Raw genomic sequence first — 25,937 nt, forward strand, 5'->3', positions numbered from 1 at the left:
GTAGCTTTGGCTTCAGTGCCAGAGGCAGCTGGAGTAGCAAGGCCTGCAGCATTTCTGGCCTTATATAGTAGAGATTTAAACAAGGCTGGGGTAAAGAGGCCTAGAGAGGCCAGTTATTCAGGAAGCAGTCCTTCATCAGCAGACAAGGCATTATCATCACATTCTCCCTAACCTAGCCCAGATGCCTGGCTTTCATTATCTGATGAATCAGAATAAGTCTGTCTTCCCAATCTCTCATATAAGACCTGAGTTGTGGTTTGGGATTGGTTAGTTTGCCAAGTCAGCTGTTGGAACCCTGCCATACACTGTTGGACTGTTGCTGCAGTAATGTTTTGTACATTGGCTGGATCTAATACCTTGGCCTGAGCAAGTTGATTTGTCTGGGCCTGTGTTGCATTACTGAGCACAGTAAAATTGGCTGAAAGAGCTGGTGGCTGTAGCCATGGGTGAGTTAGATGACCCAAAGGCAGAGGCTACTGGAATTGCAGGAAAATTTCCCTGGTCAGGGACTACAAAGCCTATCTCCCCCCCATACATTAGTGCTCACCAAAGATAGTTGGATCGTCCAGAGTAACTTGCTCCTCCATTGTTGGTTTCACAGCAGACAGCTGGACCAGCAAGGACAAAGAGTGCTTACTGCTCTAGCCGTGAGCTTCTGGAGCGTCCAATCGCACCTCTTCTTGTCCCACTCTGCTGGTCTTAAGGGGAGCAGGCTTCTCCTGGCTTAGCTGTGTAGTAGGAATTTTGTTTTTAATTGGTTGCAGCTGCAGTACCCGGCTGGAATCCGCCATGAGAGAGCAAAGGAAAGTCGTTGGTTGCAAGCATGCCGAAAGCAGCGTGAAGCATGAGGTGTGTATGCAAACTCGTTGGTGGCAAGCTAGCAAATGCAGCCACGAAATGCATAGTGCACAGACGCCAATCGCTACTTCAGTTAGTTTCGGCGGGTAGCAGAGATGCAAAACGGCCTCAGGAGGCGGGAAGTTTAAAATATAGGTGACAAGAGGCAACCTCCAGTGGTCAGGGAAGCTGGAAAAACACTGAGAAAGCAATGCGAGCCAGATCAGGCAAGCCCTGATGGCTGTTGTAAGGATGTTCGGCTGATTTTGGCCTGCAAGTAAAATGCAGAATAAAATCTCCCTCATCACCCCCAATAGCTAGAGCCCAGGAAAAACTGTCTTTGAAGAGAATCAGTGTGAACACTGAGAAACTTGGTGATAAAATGCAGCTAGGGGCCATATTAATTATGAAATTATTTTTTTTACAATTAAATCCTACCTAGGTTGAAGTTGGTGAATCAGAAATAAGCTTTCCACGTCTATCCTCGTGGAGGACTGAATCTAAACTGGGTATGAAGGCAACCTGGTGGCTGGATCTATCAATCATTTGATTGACAGGCTCAATCCTCGATATGATTGGAGGAGGAAAATCTTATCTGAATGTTGACCCAACCTCTTCAGAAAATAAAGAATTAAAGAATCTTTAGAACACAACAAATGTCTGTACAAGGGGACTATCTATAGTATATATGACAAAAAGAAAAAAACAAAAGAAAATAAATTAGATGCGTTAACAGTAGAACTACAAAAAATAGAGAAAGCCTTACAAGACAACCCAAATAATAATAAAATAGCAGGAGATCTGAATATAATTAGACACAAGATTAATTTGATAAACTAAGAAAAAGTTGCATGGAAATTAAAAGCAGCAAAACAAAAATATTTTGAGCAGGCAAACAAGCCAGGGAGATGGCTAGCCCACAAATTAGCTAAAGAAAAGATAGAACAATAGATGCACTATACAATGGAGAAATAAAGACCAGTATTAAGGACAATAAACAAATTGCCCAAACATTTTATGAGGAACTTTATAGACAGGAAGAACCAAAAGGGGAAACAATTAAAGAATTTTCAAGAGAATGAAGTTGCCAATTATTGCTCTGGGCACGACTACTGATCTCACAAATCTTCCAAAGACTCAATCTTCAAACAAGTAAAGTCTTTATTTTCTCTTCAACAGTTCAAATACACACAGAATATATTCTGGTAGCAAACAAGCAGGCAGGAAGTTAATTGCTTTATGATGCAATTAACATTTCATTTTGAATAACTGGGAGATAACAGTTATAAATCTACTGAAGCAAACATTCTTACCGGTACAAAATAGAGCATTCTGCAAACTGCTTCTGACTCATTCGGATAGTCTCTCGTGATTTATCTATGGCTTTCTCTTAAAGGAGCTAATGAAACAAACTCCATACTTTGTCAATCAGTTATCAGAACACAGTCTTCTTTTCGGTTTTTACTGGAAGTGACGTATCAATGCACAGAGCTAGTAAACTGCAGATTAATACCTCTTACCTTGAATTTCTTCTCTTCTTTTGCTTATTCTTCTATATTTTGGATTTAACCAATCGCTGTGTGATAACTCATCACTATCTGACAGGGAACCACTTTCCATAGTAACTTCAGCCCCCTGCGGCTCTTCTAAATCACTGTCCACTTCACTCCCATCTCCCCCACCATCTGATAACCTCCCTAACCCATGATAAACTAAGGCACTTGGCTCTTTGTCTTCAGAATCAGACATTTCCTTAAGCTGACAAGGATCACTCACAACAATTATACCTGAAGAAGATAGGATAGGGGCAGCGTACAAATCCAATTAATAAAATAAGAAAATAATAATGTTAAATGATAAAATAACCATAACAGAATTAAGGAATGCCATAGTTAAGCAAAAGAACAATAAATCTCCAGGACCTGATACTATCCCTTTTGAAATTTATAAGCAACTACAAGGACCCTTAGGATCCATAATATTGGAACTGTTTATCAAGATCTTAGAGAAAGGCGACATACCTAACTCTTGGAAGACAGTGTACATAACCCTAAACCCCAAAGAGAGGGCAGATAGACAACATATACAAAATTACAGGCTGATATTCTTCCTGAACACTTGATTATAAAATATTAGTTTCAATTATGGCAGAGACATTTAAAAAAATTCTTAATCCAATTATACACCCTGATCAGAATGGCTTTCTCCCACACAGAAACATTGCAAACAATACAAGAATTACCTTAGACAATTATTTTAGAATACTATAACAAGAAAATTGATAAACAATTAGCACTCATATTTGTCGATGTGCAAAAAGCCTTTGACAGTCTCTGTCAAAGCCTTTGTCAGTTTTTCATGATCCAATTAGAAATAATGCAGTTTGGCAATAAATTTATAGGACTGATCAAAGCCGTATACTCCAATTAAACAGCAAGAATACTAATAAATAACAACATTACCGCAAAAATAAGCATCAGAAAGGGAGTACATCAAGGGTGCCCCCTACCCTCCCTAATTTTCATTTTAGCCTTGGAAACCTTACTGAAGACAATAAGAAACAAAAAAAAGACTAAGGAACTAAAAGTTAAAAAGGAACAATATAACGCCCAGGCATTCACTAGTGATATGGCTTTTATCTTAGAAGATCGTCTGGAAATAGGTTTGATTCTAATAAAAGAAATTGAGAACTTCGGAAACATAGCAGGATTAAGAATAAATAATGAAAAAAATAAAAATAATTACAAAAAATATGATCCAGAAACAAAATATTGAATTAGAAGAATCACTGAATATAAAAACAACCAAAAAAGTTAGATATCTAGGATTATGGATAACAGCCAATTGTAGTACGCTAAAAAAGGACAACTATGAAAAATTAATACCAAGCATTCAAGGGGATCTAGACAGGTGGTTGAATTGCAATTGCCATTAATGCGGAAAGTAGCAGTAATTAAAAGTAATGTCTTGCCTAGATTATTATTCTTATTTCAGGTTGCCCCAATAAAAACTCAACAAAGTTTTTTTTTTACAAATATCAATTTAAAAAATTCGCAAATTCATCTGGTCAAAAAAAAAGAAGAAGCAAAGATTAAATTAAAGTTGCTACAGGATCACAGAAAGGGGGGGGGGGTTGGGCTTCCAAATCTAGAGCTATATACCAAACTGTAATATTAAATTGGATAAAAGAATGGATATTCCTTAGAACCACAAGATTATTAACTTTGCAGGACTTTGATCTCCAGGTTGGTTGACACACTTTTTTAGGGAGTGAAAAAATAGAAAACATATTCATCTTTCAAACAGCACTATATTAGAAGAAGCCTAACCTAAAAGATAGATATGGTTACAAATAAAAAAACAACATTATCACGCAATTCCAAAATGGATATCACCAAAGGAGGCCATAATATATCCTACGGCATTAATCCCTGATAAAATAGTAACATATACCGTATATACTCGAGTAAACGCCGAGTTTTTCAGCCCCAAAAATGGGCTGAAAAACCCAACCTCGGCTTATACTCGGGTCACCACAAGAGGGTGCCGAATCACCACTTGGGACGGCAGCAGGGAAAGGAGGAGGAGAGCCAGAATAACCCCCAGCCGCGGGGGGAAGGAGGAGGAAAAGAAAGAGCTGTCCTCCTCCTCCTTCCCCTGCTGCCGTCCCAAGTGGATCTCCTTAGCAAATCTGCTTCCCCTAACAACACATGGGGCAATAAAGGGAGACGGAGGAGGAGAGAGCCACCAAGCTAAAGGGGGGGAGGAAACGGCATGAACTCTCTCTAGGCTTTAGAAGCCCCCAGCCGGAGAGAGAAGCAGATTTGTTAAAGAGAACCACTTGGTACGGCAGCAGGGGAAGGAGGAGGAGGACAGCTCTTTCCTTTCCTCCTCCTCCCCCGCGGCTGTGGGTTATTCTGGCTCGCCTCCTTCCCCTGCTGCCGTCCCAAGTGGATCTCCTTAGCAAATCTGCTTCCCCTAACAACACATGGGGCAATAAAGGGAGATGGAGGAGGAGAGAGCCAGCAGATTTGTTAAAGAGATCCACTTGGTACAGCAGCAGGGAAAGGGGGAGAAGGACAGCTCTTTCCTCTTCCTCCCCCATGGCTGTGGGCTATTCTGGCTCTCTTTAGCAAATCTGCTTCCCCTAACTACACATGGGGCAATAAAGGGAAATGGAGGAGGAGAGAGCCAGCAAGCTAAAGGGGGAGCATGAACTCTTTCCAGGCTTTAGAAGCACCCAGCCGGAGAGAGAAGCAGATTTGTTAAAGAGATCCACTTGGCATGGCAGCAGGGAAAGGAGGAGAAGGAGGAGGAGGACAGTTCTTTCCTCCTCCTCCCCCACGGCTGTGGGTTATTCTGGCTCTCCTTAGCAAACCTGCTTCCCCTAACAACACATGGGGCAGTAAAGGGAGACGAGGAGGAGGGAGGATCAGGGGTGGGAGATCCAGCCAGCAAGCCAGCCAGCAAGCTAAAGGGGGGACGGGACGGCATGAACTCTCTCCAGGCTTCTAAAAACTCAAGTTTAAAGACCCATGGGTTAGGGTCAAACCTGGAAAGATTAAGGCTTGTGGACTTCAACTCCCACTCCTGAAGTAGCATGGCTGGTGCAGGAATTCTGGGAGTTGAAGTCCACTAGTCTTAAAACTGTCAAGTTTAAAGAGCCCTGGGTTAGGGTTAGAAATGCAAGAGTCTTCAAACCTGGAAAGATTAAGGCTTGTGGACTTCAACTCCCACTCCTGAAGTACCATGGCTGGTGCAGGAATTTTGGCAGTTGAAGTCCACTAGTCTTAAAACTGTCAAATTTAAAGACCCCTGGGTTAGGGTTAGAAATAGGTTTTAGCTTGGTTGCTGATTGAGCTACTTTACTTTTTAATTTATTGTTATTACCCGAGTATAAGCCGAGGCACCAGTTTTGCCACAAAAACTGGGAAAACTTATTGACCTGAGTATAAGCCGAGGTTAGAAAATGCAGTGGCTACTGGTAACTTATAAAAATTGAAACCAATAAAATTACATTAATTGAGAAATCAGTAGATTAAATGTTTTAGAATATTTATTTTAAAGAAAACCAGTAAACTAGCTCTGTAAATTTAAAAGAGGGTAAACAAAAGCAATCTGGTAATAACAATAAAGTAAAAAGTAAAAAAAGTAGCTCACTTAGCAACCAAGCTAAAACCTATTTCTAAACCTAACCCAGGGCTCTTTAAACTTAACAGTTTTAAGACTAGTGGACTTCAACTCCCAGAATTCCCGCACCAGCCATGCTACTTCAGGAGTAGGAGTTGAAGTCCACAAGCCTTAATCTTTTCAGGTTTGAAGACTCTTGCATTTTTAACCCTAACCCAGGGCTCTTTAAACTTGACAGTTTTAAGACTAGTGGACTTCAACCCCCAGAATTCCTGCCCCAGCCATGCTACTTCAGGAGTGGGAGTTGAAGTCCACAAGCCTTAATCTTTTCAGGTTTGAAGACTCTTGCATTTTTAACTCTAACCCAGGGATCTTTAAACTTGACAAGTTTTTAGAAGCCTGGAGAGAGTTCATGCTGTCCCGTCCCCCTTTAGTTTGCTGGCTGGCTCGCTGGCTGGATCTCCCTCCCACCCTGATCCTCCCTCCTCCTCCGTCTCCCTTTATTGCCCCATGTGTTGTTCGGGGGAAGCAGATTTGCTAAAGAGATCCACTTGGGATGGCAGCAGGGAAAGTAGGAGGAGAGCCAGAATAGCCCACAGCCCTGGGGAAGGAGGAGGAAAGAGACTGTCCTCCTCCTCCTTCTTTCCCTGCTACCGTGCCAAGTGGATATCTTTAGCAAATCTGCTTCTCGCTCCGGCTGGGGGCTTCTAAAGCCTGGAGAGAGTTCATGCTGTGTCCCCCCCCTTAGCTTGCTGGCTGGCTTGCTGGCTGGATCTCCCTCCCACCCCTGATCCTCCCTCCTCCTCCTTCTCCCTTTATTGCCCCATGTGTTGTTCGGGGAAGCAGATTTGCTAAAGATATCCACTTGGGATGGCAGCTGCAGCTGCGAAGGAAACGGAGGAAGAGGAAAGAAAAAAGAAGCCTCGCCTCTTTCCTTTCCTCCTTTTCCTCCACGACCGCAACTGACAGGAGAAAACAAAAGAGGAGAAGAGGAAGCAGCCGACAGCATATTTATTTATCGGTATTTAAATATTTTAAAAAGAAAGAAAGCAAGTGAGGAAGTGAGAGAGACGAGCTGCAGGGCCCCGCCCCGCCGCCATTTCTATCAATGTTTCACCCGGCTCCAGATCTTCAGGCGGCTCCGTTTTTGAAGCAATGCCTGCCGGGCTCCAGCGGGGCACCCTCTTGTGGTGACTCTTCAGTGACCCGAGTATAAGCCGAGGTCGGATTTTTCAGCCCATTTTTTGGTCTGAAAAACTTGGCTTATACTCGAGTATATACGGTATTTCAGCTGTCACTTTCAGCAACCTTTCACTATCGTTTCTCAATTCTCCAATATCTCGTATTTTATAGTTTTAAAAGGTAGTGGTCCGATCCTGTCCAGGGGATCTTTTTGATTTTCTTTGCTGTCTGTTAATCACTACTAAATCCTCTGTGTAGTTTAGCTTGTTCTCTCTTTCACTGTCTTCTTTCTTCATGAGCTGCTAAATCTCTTATCTTCTATTTTCAGATTGGATCATCTTATTATTATTAGACACACCTTGTGAAAGTCTGGTTGGGTTCTCCAGTCTGATCAGGTGTAATCTGCAATAATCACTTGCTTCCTTCTTTTTTGTGGTGCGTTATGGCATCAGACCTGCCATGCTGTGAACAGCAAATGTGAGCGCTTTTGCTCCTGATCAGGAGGGTTCCCTTCGCCCCACCAGGTGAATGCCTTCTACCCGCTAGTGCCTGGTTAGTCCCTCTTTACCCACAATGTTCTACAAACTGTCTATGTCTCGAAGGATTTCAGTAAACAAACAAACAAAAAAGCAACTTTGGGAGGCAGAGATCGCCCCCTGCAGCTGCTACACCCTATATCACCACCAGAAGTCTGATGTTTGATAGGTATTTTTCAATCAGATGACGAAGAACTAAGAACTGATCTGTGGTGCCTCTCCCCTCTCTAAACCTGGCTTGCTCTTCAGTTATCAAATTCTCAAGATCCAACCTCTCCTTTAGTTTATCTTGGAGATGCCTGGCATAGAGCTTGTGATTATGTTTAGCAAATATTGCTAAATTTATTGATATGTAATTGGCTTTCCTTTTTAAAAATTGGGACAATTGCCATACCCCAATCTTATAGGACATGGCTTGTGGAGTCAATAAAAGTGAATAGTGTCACTAGAATTGGTATCCACCATTCCAAATTGTTCTTTAGTAATTCAGCAGTAATGAAGTTAGCTCCAAGGGCCTTCCCAGTCCTGAATTGGCCAATGAGCAATATTATTTTGGACTCTGAAACCGGGGGCCATTCAGGTAAGTCCTTCTTTGAATACCTTATACTCTCACTGGAAGGGTCTTCTCCGATAGTGAAGTTCCCAGGTTGTAGGAGGTATATAGACATTCTGAATACTGTCAGAATGACTAGCTATTAGCTGCCAGAATAGAGAAGAGTTCTTTTGCTTTGCTGCCACAATAAGCTGTTCCCAGGAGAACCTTGTGTCCTGTTTCCTCTTAAGAGCAATCAGTTGCTTATATATATATATTTTGAGAGTCATAAGTTGTTTAAAACTTGTTTTATTACCATTCCCAGTCTCACTTTTCTACATCTTATAAGCAAAAAAGTGAGAGCTTTTTTGGCTTCTACAATCCTTATCAAATCATGGTTTGGAGGTGATACAAGTTTCGATCATGTACTAGTCATGGTTGTAGCTTATGAACTATGTTTTTATATAATTCTAGTAAATCTTGGGAGGGTTTGGCTGTAATAAAGTAAGGTTTTTGAAGATTGTCCTCTGATAGAGTTCTCCTCACCTTGAAGTTGTTGGGATGTCTTGTTGGGCCTGCTGAGGAAATTGCAGCAATAAATTTGTCCCCTAAGGGCATCGACCAAATGAAGGGCTTCGTGTATATTACAAAGGTATATTACCAATTTTAAGGTAAGGAAGAACATCAAAACTTTCTACATAATGTAGTAAGTCCATAGAAGTTAAGATATAATCAATGGTGCAGGTTTTGGACCCTGCCACAAATGTAATCTCACCACGATAGTCACCAGCCCAAGAGTCGTTGGATATAAAAAGGTTGAGTTTATTCGCCATCTTTGCAAGACAAAGGCCCGCGAAATTTGTTCTCTTGTCTTTAGAAAGTCAAGTTTACAGTCTAAGTTATACACAAACATTGTCTAGAGAAAAAATATGTTACATTTTACTCTTTAAATTTATTACAACTCCCTCCTGTGCAAGGGAAGCTACTGCTGAATTCTTTTTTTTTTCCAAATATTTTTTATTAATTTTCTTTAAAATGACAAACAAACTTACAAACATTTAACATACAATGTAGGGATGTATCATCCCTGCTCTTCTCAAAAGTATAATTGCAGATACAGAAAAAGGAATACACAATTGAATATCTAATTCAATGCTACTAATACAAAAAATATCTACTAAAAAAATTTAATGTCATATAAAAATTTCTAATTAATTTCAAGTCAAGAAAATTCTTTAGAAAAAAAAAACAAATTTCTATTCTTTCTATATAAACTAAATCTAATATAAATCTTAATAAGGAAAAATCATCTAAAATATCTATACTTTTTGCTACTCTTCTTTCTTTATTTTTTTATTCTTATCTATCCATTCATAAACATTGTTCCATGTTGCGTAAAATTTGGTTTCTTCCTGTTCATTCAAGCGTCTTGTCATCATGTCCATTTCCGCGCAGTCTAATATTTTTGCAATAACTCCCTCTTCTTTGGGGATATCTTCCCCTTTCCAGTTTTGCGCGTATATAATCCTTGCCGCTGTAAAAATATGTATAATCAAGTACAAAATTTCTTTTTAATAATTTTGGTTAGTAATTCCTAGCAAACAAAACTCCGGGGTGAAATCTATTTTCTGCTTTGTAATTTCTTTTGTCATTTTTTCTATCATTTTCCAATACATTTTAGCTTTATTACATGTCCACCATTGATGGTAATAGGATCCTATTTCTTTCTTACATTTCCAGCACAGAGGTGATGTCTTTGGGAACATTTTTGCTAATCTACTTGGTGGGAGATGCCATCTATAAAACATTTTAATTTGGTTCTCTTTCAAAGATACTGATTTTGTCATTCTCCAGTTACACATCCAAACTTTCTCCCATGTATCTAAATCAATTTCTTTACCTATGTTTCTACACCAATGTATCATACTATCTTTTAATGTTAATTCAATATTCTTGTGGGTAATCAAATATTTATATATTTTTCCAATTACTCTGTTATGGTTTTTAGTGATTAACTCGCTTAACAGGTTTTTACTTTTGTTAAATATGTAGAGTGTACTATCTTTCTGGTATCTGGATCTCATCTGTGCATAATGCCACCAATCAATTTGTATCCCTTCATCTTGTAGTTTAATTCTAGATTTTAATTTCATTTGATTGTCTAACAAGTCTTTATATCTTATATTTCTTGTATCATTAATGGAATTTGGGTGTATTATTGCGTCCAAGGGGGTAACCCAATCTGGAATTGTTAAAAAGTGGTTTTTCTTTATGTCTTTCCAGACATCAAATAAGTATTTTCTCAGCGTGTGTCTTTTAAAGTAAGAATGGTTTTTATCTTTATCGTACCACACAAATGCATGCCAGCCAAGCATGAGGTCATGTCCTTCTAATATTGATGTTCTCATGTCCTCTAAAGTTATCCAATTTTTAATCCATGTTAAAGCGGCTGCCTGATAATATAATTTCCAATTTGGGAGCGCAAAACCCCCCCTCTCTTTTATGTCTTCTAACATATTTATCTTAATTCTTGCCTTTTTCCCTTGCCATAAAATTTTTTTAACCACATTTGTTAAGTTTTTAAAAAAGTTGGCCCCTGGATTAATTGGGATCACTTGAAATAAAAATAATACCTTGGGTAAGATATTCATCTTAATCGTAGCAATTCTTCCCAAAAATGATATTTTTAAATTATTCCATATTTCTAGATCCTTTTTAATTTCATTAATTAATTTTATATAATTATCATTTTTTAATGTTATTGTTTTAGCTGTTAGCCATATTCCCAAATATTTTACTTTTTTAACTATTTGCATTCCAGTAATACATTCTAGATTGCTTTCTTGTATTTTACTCATGTTTTTAGTTATAATTTTTGTTTTATTTTTATTTATTTTCAAACCTGCCACCTTACCATATTGTTCTATTGTTTGGATTAATCTTGGTGCTGTGACTAACGGATCCTCCATTATAAAAGTCAAATCATCTGCAAAGGCCTGGACTTTGTATATCTCTTTTCTAACTGTTAAACCTTTTATCTTTGAGTCTGATCTTATTTTTATTAAGAGTGCTTCTAGAGTCATAATGAAAAGAAGAGGTGATATGGGACATCCTTGCCGCACTCCTTTATTTATTTTAAACGCTTCTAATTGTTCATTATTTAATATAATTTTTGTCGTTTGTTCTGAGTAAATAGCGTCTATTAAATTAACAAATTTGGGGCCGAATCTCATTTTATTTAATTGCATCTTTATAAATGTCCAATTCACGTTATCAAAAGCTTTTTGAGCGTCTAAGAACATTAGGGATAATGTTTTGTCTGAATGTTGCTCATAGTACTCTAATACATTAATAATTGTTCTAAGATTATTTTTAATTTGTCTACCTGGAAGGAAACCATTTTGGTCTGGGTGAATTTTACTATTTATCACATTTTTCAATCTGTCTGCATATATTGCTATAAAAATTTTATAGTCTACATTCAATAAAGATATTGGTCTATAGTTTTTAATTTTTTCTTTTGGTGTATCTGGTTTGTGAATTAAAGTTATCAAAGATTCCGACCATGATTTAGGAATTTTACCATCCACTCTACATTCATTAAAAATTTGGAGCATATTATTTCTTAATACTTCATTTTCTATTTTATACCACTCTGCCGGGATAGCGTCCGGTCCCGTGGCTTTGTTGTTTTTCTGCTTTTTAATAACTATAAGGAGTTCTTCCATTGTTATTGGACTCTCCATCTTTTCTTGTTGCTCTTCTGTTATTTGTGGTAACTCTGCACTCTCTAAGTATTTAAATACGGCTTCTTCTTCAATATTATCATCTTTATAGAATTCTTTTAAAAAGTTTTGAACTATATTTGCTTTTCCCTCTGGATCATATTTTATTGTTCCATCTTTATCTTCTAATTGTCTAATTAATTTAGATTGTCTCTGTTTTCTCAGTTTATATGCTAACCATCTACCTGATTTATTGGCATGTTCAAAATATTGTTGCTTAGCTTTCTTTATTTTTTCCAGTATCTGATTTTGTTCTTGTAATCTAATTTTGTGTTTAATTAAATTTATTTTTCCCCAAGTCTTTATTTTTCACGTTTTGTTGTGATAGAAACTCTAGTTGTTTTAATTCGTTTATTAATTGTTCATATTTTCTTTTTCTTTCTTTATTATATTTTGCAGTATAGGATATTGTTAATCCTCTTATGTATGCTTTAGTTGCATCCCACAAGTTCTGAGGGGTGGTGTCTGTATTTTTATTAATTTCAAAAAATATTTTTAATTCCTTTTCAATCCATTCTTTATATTCTTTCTCTTTCAAAATATTTCTATTCATTTGCCAATTACGATGTTTTTTAATATTTCTCATATAGACTATAACTGGATTATGGTCTGCCCAAGTATTAACATCTATTTCTACGTCTTGTATGTACTCTGCTGTTGTTTTAGGGGCCCACACCATATCTATTCTAGTCCAAATTTTGTGGGGGTTTGAGTAAAAAGTATATTGCCTGCTGTGGGGATGCCTTTCCCTCCATATATCATTCAATAGCAATTCTGCTTTCATTTTTTGAAAAGTTGAGGGCAATAAATTCTTTTTTTTCTTTTTACAACTTTTCTTCACCCCCGAATGGTCTAATTGTCTATTTGTTATGGCATTAAAATCTCCAATAATTAACATATTTTCCAAATTTAATTCTAAAATTTTTTGATGTAATTTTTCATAAAATGCAATTTGGTCATCATTTGGGGCATATATAGAAACAATAGCAAGTGATTTGGGTTCAATATCAATCTGGACAATCAAAATTCTACCTTCATCATCACTATATAGTTGTTTGGAATTTACAGAACTCTCAACATACATTGCCACTCCTCTTTTCTTTTGGTCTGCTAATGCAGCATACATCTTTCCAATTTTGTTATTTAACAATAAATTCCGATTACTCTTTTTTATATGCACTTCTTGGAGTATCACAATTTGAGCTTTTTGATTCTTAATTTTGGAAAACATTTGTTTTCTTTTTTTTGGTTCATTAAGTCCATTGACATTTACTGAAAAGATTTTTAAATCTCTCAATGTAGTCATTTGTTGTATTTCTTGGTTTCGCGTTGAGGTTGCTTTCTTCTGGCCCCTTGGTCCTGGTCCTCCACTTGTGCAAGTGCCCCCATGGCTTCGGCCTGCATTGCTTCCAGTTCTTTTGTTATCTGTTCCATTTCGCATATTCCACTATTTTCATAAAAGTCTCTTGCTTGGTCTAGATTCTCCAATTTATATCTCGTTGATTTCCATGTCAATGATAGACCTTGTGGGATAAGCCAACGAAAAGTTATATTTTCTTTAATCAGAAGTTTGGTCAGGAAATGATAGTCTCTTCTAGTCTCTCGAACACGTCTCGGAATTTGTTTTAATATTTTTATTTCTCTACCTTGGTGTTGTAGTTGTCCCGCTCTTGACCAATGCAATATATCATCTCTCATGCTTTTTCTTACAAATTTGATGTGAATCTCGCGTGGAAGATTGAAACGGCGAATATAGCTGTTAGAAATTCTGAAGACTTCATCGATTTCTTTTTTTATGTCATCTGGGTCCATCTGGAGGATTTTCCCAATAATGTCAGCCATAATGGCCTTTAAATCTTCATCTTTTTCTTCTATTACGTTTTGAAATCGAAGTCCGTATGACGCACGTTGCATTTCCAGATGTGTGATTGATTCATCATACCCTCTGTAACGTGAAGCAGCATTGTCCTCCAAGTGACCAATTCTTTTCTCCACCTTTTCCGCCTTTTCTTCCACTGCCTTCATTCGTACTTCATTGTCTTGCAAGGCTTGCTTGATCTCCTTCATCTGGTCTTTCATTTCACCTGTGTCAACTTTCATTTCCGCCATCTCTGCTTTAATTTCATCTCTCTGTTGCGTTGCATCTTGTTGAGATTTTAGCATAAAGTCATTTAATGTTGTTAATGTCTCTTGGATTGAAGCCAGAGATGGTTGTTTCTCCCTGTCCTTTTCCTTGGTGAACATAGTTGCAGATAAAGTCTGTTGTGCGGGAGATGGATGTGGTGAACTTTGCGGGGAAGAAATAACAGTTGTTTGCTTCTTGATTGTTTTAGTATGGGTGGAAGAACTTGACATTTTCAGATTTAAATTTAGTGTTATTTTATGTTAGCAATATGCAAAGAGATTCTGTAAATTCCAAACCCTCAGTAACCGTTATACTAAATTGATAACAATTAATTAATAGCAATAAAAGTTCTAATTCAAATAAAAGACTAAATTTCAAATACACTTAAAATTTAAAATATATCTAATTAATGCTCCACTTATTAATTCTTATTACTCTAGTCAAAGTTTATATCAAGAAGATGTAAAGAAGAGAAGGGGAAAAAGAGGAAAAGGTTAGTTTAACACAGCAGCAAAAATAAGAAGGAAGAGTCAACAAAGTAAGAAGGAGGGTAAAAACATGTAAAGAAAGGGGGCAATCAAAGTTAAAAACTATTATTCAATTAGGAGGGACAGGGGACCAAAGACCAAAAGAAAATTTAGCAATGCATAAACAGAACCAAGATTAATTGTAATATAATGTAATATAGAATTAAAATTCAAGAATTAAAATTATCAAAGGGAAAACGCAAAAAAAAAAATTGATTGAAGATCTAATTTGTTGTCAGAAACACCTTAATAAGTACTGCAAAGATATTCCGTTTTTTGAAGAAAGGTATAGTCTTTAGAAAATTTATAAAACTTTTTCCAAGCAAATGCAGTTTAATTTCACGAAGTTAAAATGAAGTCGGTCCGTCTCTCACAGCCCAGGAAGAAATCTCTCCACAGTAAATCCAACGAAAATGCTGTTAATCCACAAACGGCTATTAATCCAAACGAAATCCAATGGAAATAGTCCAACAAAATAATCCAAAAAGCGTCGATTAAATAATCCAAATTTTAAAGTTCTCAAATGTAGGAAAAGAGTTTTTTTCTTTATATATATTTATTCAAAATTTGTAGGTAAATAGTGAGCAGTCTGTTCCTTCCGCTAGAAAAATCCCAGCCCGGACTTCATTTTACCATATTCCATAACCAAATGTTTCAAAAATATTTCAAAAAAGGAAAAAAAGTTTTTTCAACCAAATAATATCATTTTGTAAATAATAAATCCTTTAATGTCTCATTCTAAAATCTTCTGGATCTCCTTGTTTGCAAAAATTTAACAGTTCAAAACAAGTGAAAGTAGTTAGAATAAGTTCCGGCTGTTAATTCGCGCCTGGATACAATGTTGTTTTAACAACTTTCTCTTTCGCCTTCGTTTAAACTCCGATTCAATTTTCTTGTTTTTCAAACTTCTTGTTTACCATGGAACATAGAAAAATTCTTTTACCTTAATTGTAGCTTCTTTGGCAATATTCCTTTTTCAATTAAAGTTGTTCAGTTTCTCTGCTTTTTACTCTCTTGATGTTTCTTGCTTCCCACTGGTTAGGTGGGATCGCAATGGCCGTGTCCTCTTGGAGGAGGACCGGTGCTCCCTGCACCAGAGCTGCAGGATGAACCCTCTGTCCCGGAGCCTCGGCGATGGCTCCCCGGGCAGAGGGGAATCCCCTTTTCTAGGATCGAGCCATCCGGACTCGATCCGATCGCGCTGAGGCGACCTCTGGGAGGATTGGAGGGGTCTCGAGGCAGAGCCCTGCCAAGAGACTCCGCTGCGATCCTCAGCGAAACCGGAAGTCATCAGCTACTGCTGAATTCTAAGAAGGGACCATTTTATTTGAGAGAGGAAGATAGTTCTATATGCTCTTTGCTTTCAAGTTCAGTTTGTAAGTTTGTTTATTTATTTATTTATTTATTTATTTATTTATTTATTTATTTATTTATTTATTGGATTTGTATGCCGCCCCTCTCCGCAGACTCGGAGTGGCTAACAACAGCAATAAAACAGTATATAACAAAATCCAATACTAAAAACAGTTAAAAACCCATTATATAAATACCAATCATACATACAGACATACCATGCATAAAATTGTAAAGGCCTAGGGGGGAGTGTATCTCAGTTCCCCCATGCCTGGTGGCAAAGGTGGGTTTTAAGCAGCTTTCGAAAGGCAAGGAGGGTGGGGGCAATTCTAATCTCTGGGGGGAGTTGGTTCTAGAGGGCTGGGGCCGCCACAGAGAAGGCTCTTCCTCTGGGTCCCGCCAAGCGACATTGTTTGGTTGATGGGACCCGGAGAAGACACACTCTGTGGGACCTAACTGGTCGCTGGGATTCGTGCAGCAGAAGGCGGTCCCTGAGGTAATCTGGTCCGGTGCCATGAAGGGCTTTATAGGTCATAACCAACACTTTGAATTGTGACCGGAAACTGATCGGCAACCAATGCAGACTGCGGAGTGTTGGTGTAACATGGGCATATTTGGGAAAGCCCATGATTGCTCTCACAGCTGCATTCTGCACGATCTGAAGTTTCCAAACACTTTTCAAAGGTAGCCCCATATAGATAGCGTTACAGTAGTCAAGCCTCGAGGTGATGAGGGCATGAGTGACTGTGAGCAGTGACTCCCGGTCCAAATAGCGTCGCAACTGGTGCACCAGGCGAACCTGGGCGAATGCCCCCCTCGCCACAGCTGAACGGTGTTTCTCTAATGTGAGCTGTGGATCGAGGATGCCCAAGTTGCGGACCCTCTCTGAGGGGGTCAATGATTCTCCCCCCAGGGTAATGGACGGACAGATGGAATTGTCCTTGGGAGGCAAGACCCACAGCCACTCCGTCTTGTCTGGGTTGAGTTTGAGTTTGTTGATACCCATCTAGGCCCCAACAGCCTCCAGGCACCGGCACATAATTTCCACTGTTTTGTTGACTGGACATGGGGTGGAGATGTATAACTGGGTATCATCGGCATATTGATGAAACCTCACCCCATGCCCTTGGATGATCTCATCCAGCAGCCCCTGTCCCGGGCCCGCCAGAGATCATCCATCAATGCGACCAAAGCAGTTTCCGTGCTGTAACCGGGCCTGAATCCAGACTGTTGAGGATAATCGGCTTCATCTAGATAATCGGCTTCATCCAAGGACCGCTGGAGTTGAAGTGCCACCACCTTCTCAACAACCTTCCCCATAAAGGGAAGGTTGGAGACTGGACAGTAGTTATTGAGCACGGCTGGGTCCAGGAAGGCTTCTTGAGGAGGGGGCGCACAAGTGCCTCCTTATAAGGAGCCGGAAAGGACCCCCTTCCCAAGGAAGCGTTGACAATCTCCTGGACCCAGCTCCATGTCACCTCCCGACTGACCGAAACCAACCAAGAGGGACACGGATCCAGTAGACAGGTGGCGGAGTTTACAGCTCCAATGGCCTTGTCCACTTCATCAGGTGTCACCAAGTCAAACTCCCCACAGACAGATGGACAAAGACGTTTAGCCCCAGTCACCTCGACTGACTCGTTGTCAGTCGACTCTGTTTTACAATTGGAGTCGAGGTCTGCTTGGATCCAAGCGATTTTATCTGCGAAAAACGTGTTAAAATCCTCGGCACTACTCTGTAAGGGCTCCCCAACTCCCCCCTGGTTAAGAAGGGAGCGGCCTAAACAGAGCGGCCGGGCGGGATTCCGCTGATGCAATCAAGGCGGCATGATACGAGCATCTTGCCGCCTTGAGCGCCACTTTGTAAGTCTTAATATGAGCTCTTACAAGTGTTTGATCGGATTCGGACTTACTCTTCCTCCATCGCTTCTCTAGACGTCTCTTCTGGCGTTTCAACTCCCGGAGCTCTTGGTTGAACCATGGAGCTCTACGGGGTCTAGTGCCGCGGAGAGGTCACAGCGGCGCAATTCGGTCAAGGGCCTCCGCTGCCGCCTTGTTCCAGGCCTCAGCCAGAGACTCTGCCAAACTGTGGACGAGTGTATCTGGAAAAACCCCAAGTGCCTTCTGAAAACCTTCTGTCCCACTCCAATGAGTCACATAAATTAAATTTATCTTTATGGCAGATGAGTTACTTACTAGAAGAGACTGTTTGCAGTATAATCTTCCATTTTCTGCTGCTTCAATGGCTTGGATTAACTCTGTGCTGTAGACTGCTGTCTCTTTCCCCTTTTCCCCATTCTTAAAATCCTGGCTTGTAGTATTGTTAAAATGTATCTAAAACAAATGGTAGCCACACTGTATGTGCTTTTGTAACTATCCAGTACAGATTAAAAATAAATTAAAAATGAGGTAAAAGTATAAAAATACATACATACAAACAAACAAAAAAACAAAAACAAAAAAACAAACAAACAAACAAACAAACAAACAAATAGAAAGACTTGATTTACTTTTGGAAGAGCTCTTTACTGCCTCTTCGCTGCCTGTCCTCTATCTTAACTCCTCCTCCTACATGAAAATAATATGAGCAGGGAAAATATTTATTTATTTATTTGATTACTGTATATGCTGCCCCTCTCCGAGGACCTGGGGTGGCTTACAACATATAAAAAGTATAAAATATTTTTTAAAAAATCAAATACAAAGTCCAATATTAAATAATTTTAAAACCCAATTAATAATCTAAAACCCATTTAAAACCATGCACTCACACTCATACCCATTCATACCCCAGTCAACTTCAAATTAACAGTTGGTGCAAATGTTAAACTCAATGGCTCCAGGCCTGCCAACACAAGTAGTTTTTAAAGCCTTCCTGAAGGCCCGGAGAGTGGGGGTAGTGTGAATCTCCAGGTTCAGTTAGTTCCAGAGGATCAGAGCAGCCAGAGAGAAAGCCCTTCCCCTAGGGCCCACCAGCTGGCATTGCTTGGCTGATGGGACATGTGGGCTCTGACCAGTTGCTGGGATACGGTCCCATAACTTAAATTTTAGATTAAAGAAAACAGACTGAATTCAACTTTCAGGTGGATAGCAAATTTATTTCACAATAAAAGGAAGTTATTTGGTTTGGATGGTTAACATGATGCAAGTAAAAGATCCAAAACACCAAGATTGAATTTAACCAGAGAAAATGAGGTGATCCTGCTTAACAAATTAAAGAAAAATCCAGAACAATTATTTTGAGACAGGAACTAGAGTATAGACCAGTGATGGCAAAACTTTATTGGCTCGAGTGCCAAAAGGGTATGCACATGCATGATAGCATGCTCATACCCATAATGCAATGCCCTCTCCCTGTGCATGTGGACAACCCCTGCACTGGCCCCTGTGCATGCACACGACCCCCTGCACTGCCTTTCCATGCATGTGCACAGGCCTCCAGATTTCCAGTAGGCTCGTTGAACCGGTTTTTGCCATCCCCAGGGCTTTGGAGGCTTTCCTGAATCCTGGGGAGAGCAAAAATGACTGAAAAGAAGGCTGAAAATCAGCTGATTAATGTGCACATGCACTCTGGAACTGACATAGGGCAGTACCTTGCGTGCCCTCAGATATGGCTCCGCGTGCCACCTGTGGCACCCGTGCCATAGGTTCGCCATACCAAGGATGGTTTAGGCCCTATACCATATAAAATAGGGTATTCAATATGGGATATTGTTGATAAAAATTTTTAATGGTATCCTTGAAAATAATTATTGTAAATAAACATTTATTGATACAGTAATTTTAACCAGTTTTTTTATTTCTGTCAGGCATTTTGATATTAAAATGAATAATGAAAATTAAAGCAGCTATTAAACATTAATCAAAAATATTTTTGAATGCAAAGAAATAAAAACAACTTCATTTACTCTTTTCTACACTACAAGCTAAGGTTTAAAGAAATGTATCATTTATAAGGCATAATTCTAGCCCTAATGAAGCAACCTTCCATAGTTGGAAAGTGACAGTCAACAGTGCCAGTTGCTAAGAGACAGTGAGACAAGGGAATGATAGAACTGGTTATTTCAAGCAAAGTAATTACCTAGACTGAAAACTGATCTGAAATATTGCAAAGATATCCAAAATATTTCAATTTTTTTCTGGCATTCATTCCCTACCATCTTTCCTTCTCCTTCTCTCCTCCTCCTCTTCCTCTTCTTCTTCTTATGGACCCACCTATGTCGTCAGGCATGGGGAAATTGAGATACCCCTGGGTTTATATTGTTTATGTATAGTATTATTGTGTTGCATAGTTTTAATAATGGGTTTTTAGATGTCTTTTAAATATATTGGATTTGTTACACTATAGTTATTGTTGTGAGCCGCTCCGAGTCTTTGGAGAGGGGCGGCATACAAATCTAATAAATAATAATAATAATAATAATAATAATAATAATAATAATAATTATTATTATTATTATTATTATTTCCCTCCCCCCTCTCTATATATGAAATTGTCCTCTATTGAATAACAACACAACATGTGACAATAAAAATAAAAATTATTCTTCAAACTTATGGGAAACTACTGATAAACCATAGGTATTAAAAATATTATAAATATAACATGATTTTTTTAACAAAAAGCCACATGATGAGCAATTTCTTTCTATTATTTGTGATATGATCTCCCATCTGATTCACCGGATGGAAACTTTGAATCCCAACTCAAAGGAAAAGTCCCTGATAGAAGAGGAAGGGGAAAGATTTGTTTGTATGTATAAGGTTACTGAATATGAATTCAGAATTCATATTATGGAAACAAATATATTTAATAGGCAGTTAAGATCTCAAAATAGAAAAAAAATCTTAAGGTAAAATATTGAATAATATTTTAAAAGAGGATAATGCAGAAAAATATCAAACATGGAATCTGCATTTAGCTAAAGTCTCGTGAAATGCTGAATGTGTACATTTTACATTAAGTTATATTCTCCTAGTGTTCCTAAATCAGTATTTAAAACATTCAACTCATCTTTATCACACACAAAAATGTGCTTTGTTTGTGACTGAATATAAAAAAATATATCATAAAATGATAAATTTTATTAGATTAGATGTGTCATTTTAACACATTTATTTACAAAAAAGACATTCTTTAGGAAAACAAGAACATTACATGGAACTCTGACCATTTTTGTAAGCAGCTATAAAGAGAGGACAAAAAATATACAATAATTCTATATAGATGTAATGATACTGATTTCTATTGATAGAAAGACCTTCCGGTTTGCTTGTGATTTAGAATTTTTGAGAACTAACTCCCTTCCCCAAAACCATTTATACTCACACCTTTGCATAAGCTGTTGTCTTAATGAACCACTGTTTAAGATATTTTTTTTCCACCTTTGCTCCTGAACGCCATGAACAGCCATTTTCATCAACTTGTTCATTAGCAAGGACAGTCTGATCCACTGGGTCCCAATTCACCATTGCCTAAGCGATACCCAAAATCAGAGAGAAGAAGTACTAGCATTAACAAACCCATAACTTGGGCAATTTTTCAAGTAAGAGATTGGCACTAATATTTATACTTCATGAATCCTTAAACATATCAATTTTCTAAAACTTTTTCCCCAGAACCTGTTAACCCTTATACTCAAGCTACCTTTTAGTTTCCTATGCTAAAATCACATTTTGCTTATTCCTATTTCAAGTGGCAAGGAGTCAAAGATCCTACTGAGATTGGAACCAAAATGCCTTAAAGTTCATTTACAAACCTGCAAAAATATAAATGCTAAGTCATGTGAATCTAGTTGTGATTATACCATGATTACAACTAAGTCATGTTTTTATTTTTCTGAATTGGGCCACTATACCTTATCCAATAAGCAATAGTTAAAAGAAACTCTGTTAGAGTGCAATACTGTATGTGAATCTAGCTTAAATTTTTGCAAACTCTTCTCCCACTGTAGTATTTCTCTCTGAAGTGAGTCACCCTCAGATGGATAGAAAAACCTTCTTTACTATGATGTCCAGTTTTACAGCATTTTCTTCAAAAAAGGTTGCCGGCACACAAATTTATTTGTTCTGATGCAAATACATATACAGTGTTCCCTCGATTTTCGCAGCTTCAAACTTCGCGAAAAGTCTATACCACAGTTTTTCAAAAATATTAATTAAAAAATACTTCGCGGTTTCCCCCCCATACCATGGTTTTTCCCGTCCAATAACATCATATGTCATCACCAAAATTTCATCCACCTTTAATAATTTTTTTAAAAAAATAAACTTTAATAAATAAACATGGTGATTAATAATCTAAATGGTTGTTAAGGGAATGGGAAAATGTAATTAGGGGTTTAAAGTGTTAAGGGAAGGCTTGTGATACTGCTCATAGCCAAAAATAGTGTATTTACTTCCGCATCTCTACTTCATGGAAATTCGACTTTCGCTGGCGGTCTCGGAACGCATCCCCCGCGAAAATCGAGGGAACACTGTACCGGTATTTTTTAAAAATCTAGCTCCTGTGATTCTTTGATGTTATATAATAAATAAATGTTATGTATTGTTTTTACTGATGTGTTATTAATTGTAATGTTTTTTCTTTGAATCACTTATCATGGGATGTCAAACTCAAGGCCTGTAGTCCAGACCTGGTCCGCAATGTGGCTAGATCTGGTCTGTGGGGCTGCACTTGAGACAGAGAAGGAACAGCCCTTGTTTCCTCATCCCAGCCCCAGGCCAGTCAGGTGCTAACCTATAACTTCATGGCCACCATCTGGGCCAGAATGCAATTAGCTATAGATCTGCAGGGCTGCCTTGGCGCCAATGATGAACCACCCCGCTATTTTACCCCACTCCTGGGTACTCACACCTTTTCCCCAGGAAAGGAAAGGGAGAGGAAGGAAGGAAAGAAGGAAGGAAGGAAGAATATGGGAATGAGAAGGAGGGAGGGAAGCAGATGGGAATGAGGAGGAGAGGAGGGAGGGGTGGGAGAGAGGAGAGAAGAAGGGAGGGGAGATGGGAATAAGGAAAAGAGGCAGGAGAGGGGAGGGAGGAGGCAGGAATAAGGAGAGAAGAATGGAGGGGAGGGAGATAGAATAAAGAGAGGAGGCACAGGAGGAGAGAGGGGAGGAGATGGGAATAAGGAGAGAAGAAGCTTTGAAGGGGAGGGGAGCAAGGAAGGAAGGAGATGGGAATGAGAAAGAGAGAAGAAAAAAGGGGGGAGGGAGAGTAGGAGGAAAGAAGGAAGGAAGGAAGCGAAGAGATGGGAATGAGAAGGAGGGAGGCAGCGAAGTTAGCCACCCACACCCTGGCCACATCTACCCTAACCCTAACCCTTGCCCCCAGAGGTCAATCACAATCTTGATCTGACCCTAAATGAAATAGTGTTTGACACTCCCCGATTTATCATAATGGAGGCAAAAACACTGAAATTTAGTGAAGAAATGTTTAAGTACAAAGCAAATAATCTTTCTCCTTTCTTTTATGGATTTTATTGATTTACAGAATGTAGTTTTTATCTTTTGAGCTTTATATATGTCTCACAAGCAGTAGTTACACAAGTTTGGAAAGGTAATCTATAATATCAGTTTGAAAACAATATTAAAACTTACTTCATTCTGATAGACTAAACCAGCTTCATAAAGCTTAATAAAAAGATACTGTGTCCACTTATAGTACTTAGGAGAGCAAGTGATTATTTCCTGTAAACATAAAAAAAATCTATCAAATAGTAAGAAGATAATCATTCGATGCATAACTCAAATATACCTTGTGAAAGTAGTCTAGCATTTTCTCCATTAAAACAAATGAGAAATTTGTTTAGACTAGAAGTCTCAATATTCAAATTCAACGGAGAATTAAGCTCATTCATTTTGCAAAATAATGTACAGACAAAGGAGCATCGTTTAACAACCCACGTATATTTTTTAATTTATTTTTATGCCAATAGGGATTATATTACTAAAATCCACACAAAGAACTTTGACAGGCAAGCAAAGAGGCATCTTGTCAAGATTCTACAAAAGTTTTAATTAAAACTACAAAACTACAAAAAAATTATTGTAGTTTTGTAATCAAAACATTCCACACCCTCCTCTTCAACAAAGTATCCTTATGTTGAAATAACTCTTACTAGAAATGCTTTGATCCAGTCCTGGCTTATTCCAACTTCTGTTTCATGGGCAAAATGTGAAATTTTAAGGTCAAATTACTTTCTTTTCTTTTCTTTTATTTTTTTTACATAGATAATAAACCAAACAACAAATAAACAGAAAAGAAAAAAAAAGAAAAATGAACACAATACAATAAATATGACATACCAGTAAATTATAAACAAAACATATATATACAACATTTGGGAAACAAAGGCTTCCCCATTTCTTTTTTGAGTGTTTGATCAGAGAATTTTCCTTTGTCACTTAATATTAATTCTTTTATTTGACGGGTTGCTTTGCTTGAATTTTAGTTATTTCTCCATTGTTCTTTCCTTTAGCCAATCGTAAAACTTTCCCCATATTTTATAATAATCTGAGTCTTCTTTTCCCTCTAATTTTTTGGACATCCTATCCATCTCTGCACAGTCTAATATTTTTTTAATTACTATATTTTTTTCTGGTGTTTTGTCTATTTTCCATTGCTGGGCGTATGCTATCCTAGCAGCTGTTAGTATGTGTATAACTAAGTATCTTACCTCTTTTTTCATTTTTTAATTGAAAATGCCCAATAGATATAATTCTGGGTGGTTTTTTTTCAAATTCTTCCTTTGTTATTTCTTTTAGCCAATCTGTTATCTTATTCCAATAATTTTTTGCCTGCAAACATGTCCACCATTGATGATAGAATGTGCCTTTTTCTTTTTTACACTTCCAACATAATGGGGAAACTTTTGGAAACATTTTCGAAAGTCTTTCCGGTGGTAGATGCCACCTGTAAAACATTTTTAGTTGGTTTTCCTTGAATGCAGTCGATTTTGTCATCTGCCAATTATTAATCCCTAATTTTTCCCATTTTTCTAGTTCAATTGTGTAACCGAAATTTATTCCCCAACTTATCATGTTTTCTTTTAGGATTTCCATTTCTGTTTCATAATGAATCAAGAATTTATATATTTCGCCAATTAATTTTTCATTGTCTTTTAATTGTGTCCTGTTCAAATCACCTCTCCCCACCTGAAAACCATGTTCCCTTTTATCTTTTTGGTATGCATCTTTTAATTGTAGGTATTTCCACCAATCTATTAATTTGCCATTTTTTCCCAGTTCTTCCTTTGTTTTTATATTTTTTTGTTGATCTAATAGTTCTTTATATCTAATTGTATTTTGGGGCCTAATTAAACCTGCGTGGTATGTTAATTCTATTGGCGAAACACATTCTGGTACCTTGGTATATTGTTGTTTTTTTATTATCTTCCATGTTTGGATAAGAGAATTTCTTAGTACAGTGGTACCTTGTGATACGAACCCCTCGTCATACGAACTTTCCAAGATACGAACCCGGGGTTCGGAAATTTTTTGCCTCTTCTTCTGAACTTTTTCCGTCTTATGAACCCACCGCCGGAACGCTGTCGCCGGGTGGCTGCTGAGAAGCCCCACCGCCCGGCTGTCGCCTTTTGAAACAGCTGGGGGAACTTCTCGGCGTCCTCCCGAACCCAAACGCCAAACCTGAACTTTTGCCAAACTTCTGGGTTCGGCGTTCGGGAGGCCGCCAAGAAGCCCCGCCGCCCGGCTGTCACCTTTTGAAACAGCCGTGGGGCTTCTCGGTGTTCTCCTGAACGCCAAACCCAAAAGTTTGGCAAAAGTTTGGGTTCGGCGTTCGGGTTCAGGAGGACGCTGAGAAGCCCCGCCACCCGGCTGTTAGCTTTGCAAAAGAGCTGCGGAGCTGTCAGGAGGCTGAAACGGATGTAAGGAATCCCAATAGGGAATTCCATGTGCGGAGCTTTGACGT

At 38.3% G+C, this 25,937-nt stretch overlaps 1 protein-coding gene across 1 annotated transcript in view; it reads right to left on the reverse strand.

Annotated features, from left to right (window-relative positions):
• The window catches only part of LARS2 (leucyl-tRNA synthetase 2, mitochondrial), a 359,496-nt gene that overhangs the window by 235,996 nt on the left and 97,563 nt on the right, over window positions 1-25,937 (reverse strand). Inside the window, exons 6-7 of the mRNA XM_070728261.1 lie at window positions 23,606-23,695; window positions 21,339-21,482 (exon numbers count right to left, since the gene is read on the reverse strand). Coding sequence (XP_070584362.1) covers window positions 21,339-21,482; window positions 23,606-23,695 — 234 coding nt within the window. The remainder of the gene's footprint in view (window positions 1-21,338; window positions 21,483-23,605; window positions 23,696-25,937) is intronic.

Source organism: Erythrolamprus reginae, chromosome Z, assembly GCF_031021105.1.
Source record: "Erythrolamprus reginae isolate rEryReg1 chromosome Z, rEryReg1.hap1, whole genome shotgun sequence".
Taxonomy (NCBI): Eukaryota; Metazoa; Chordata; class Lepidosauria; order Squamata; family Dipsadidae; genus Erythrolamprus; species Erythrolamprus reginae.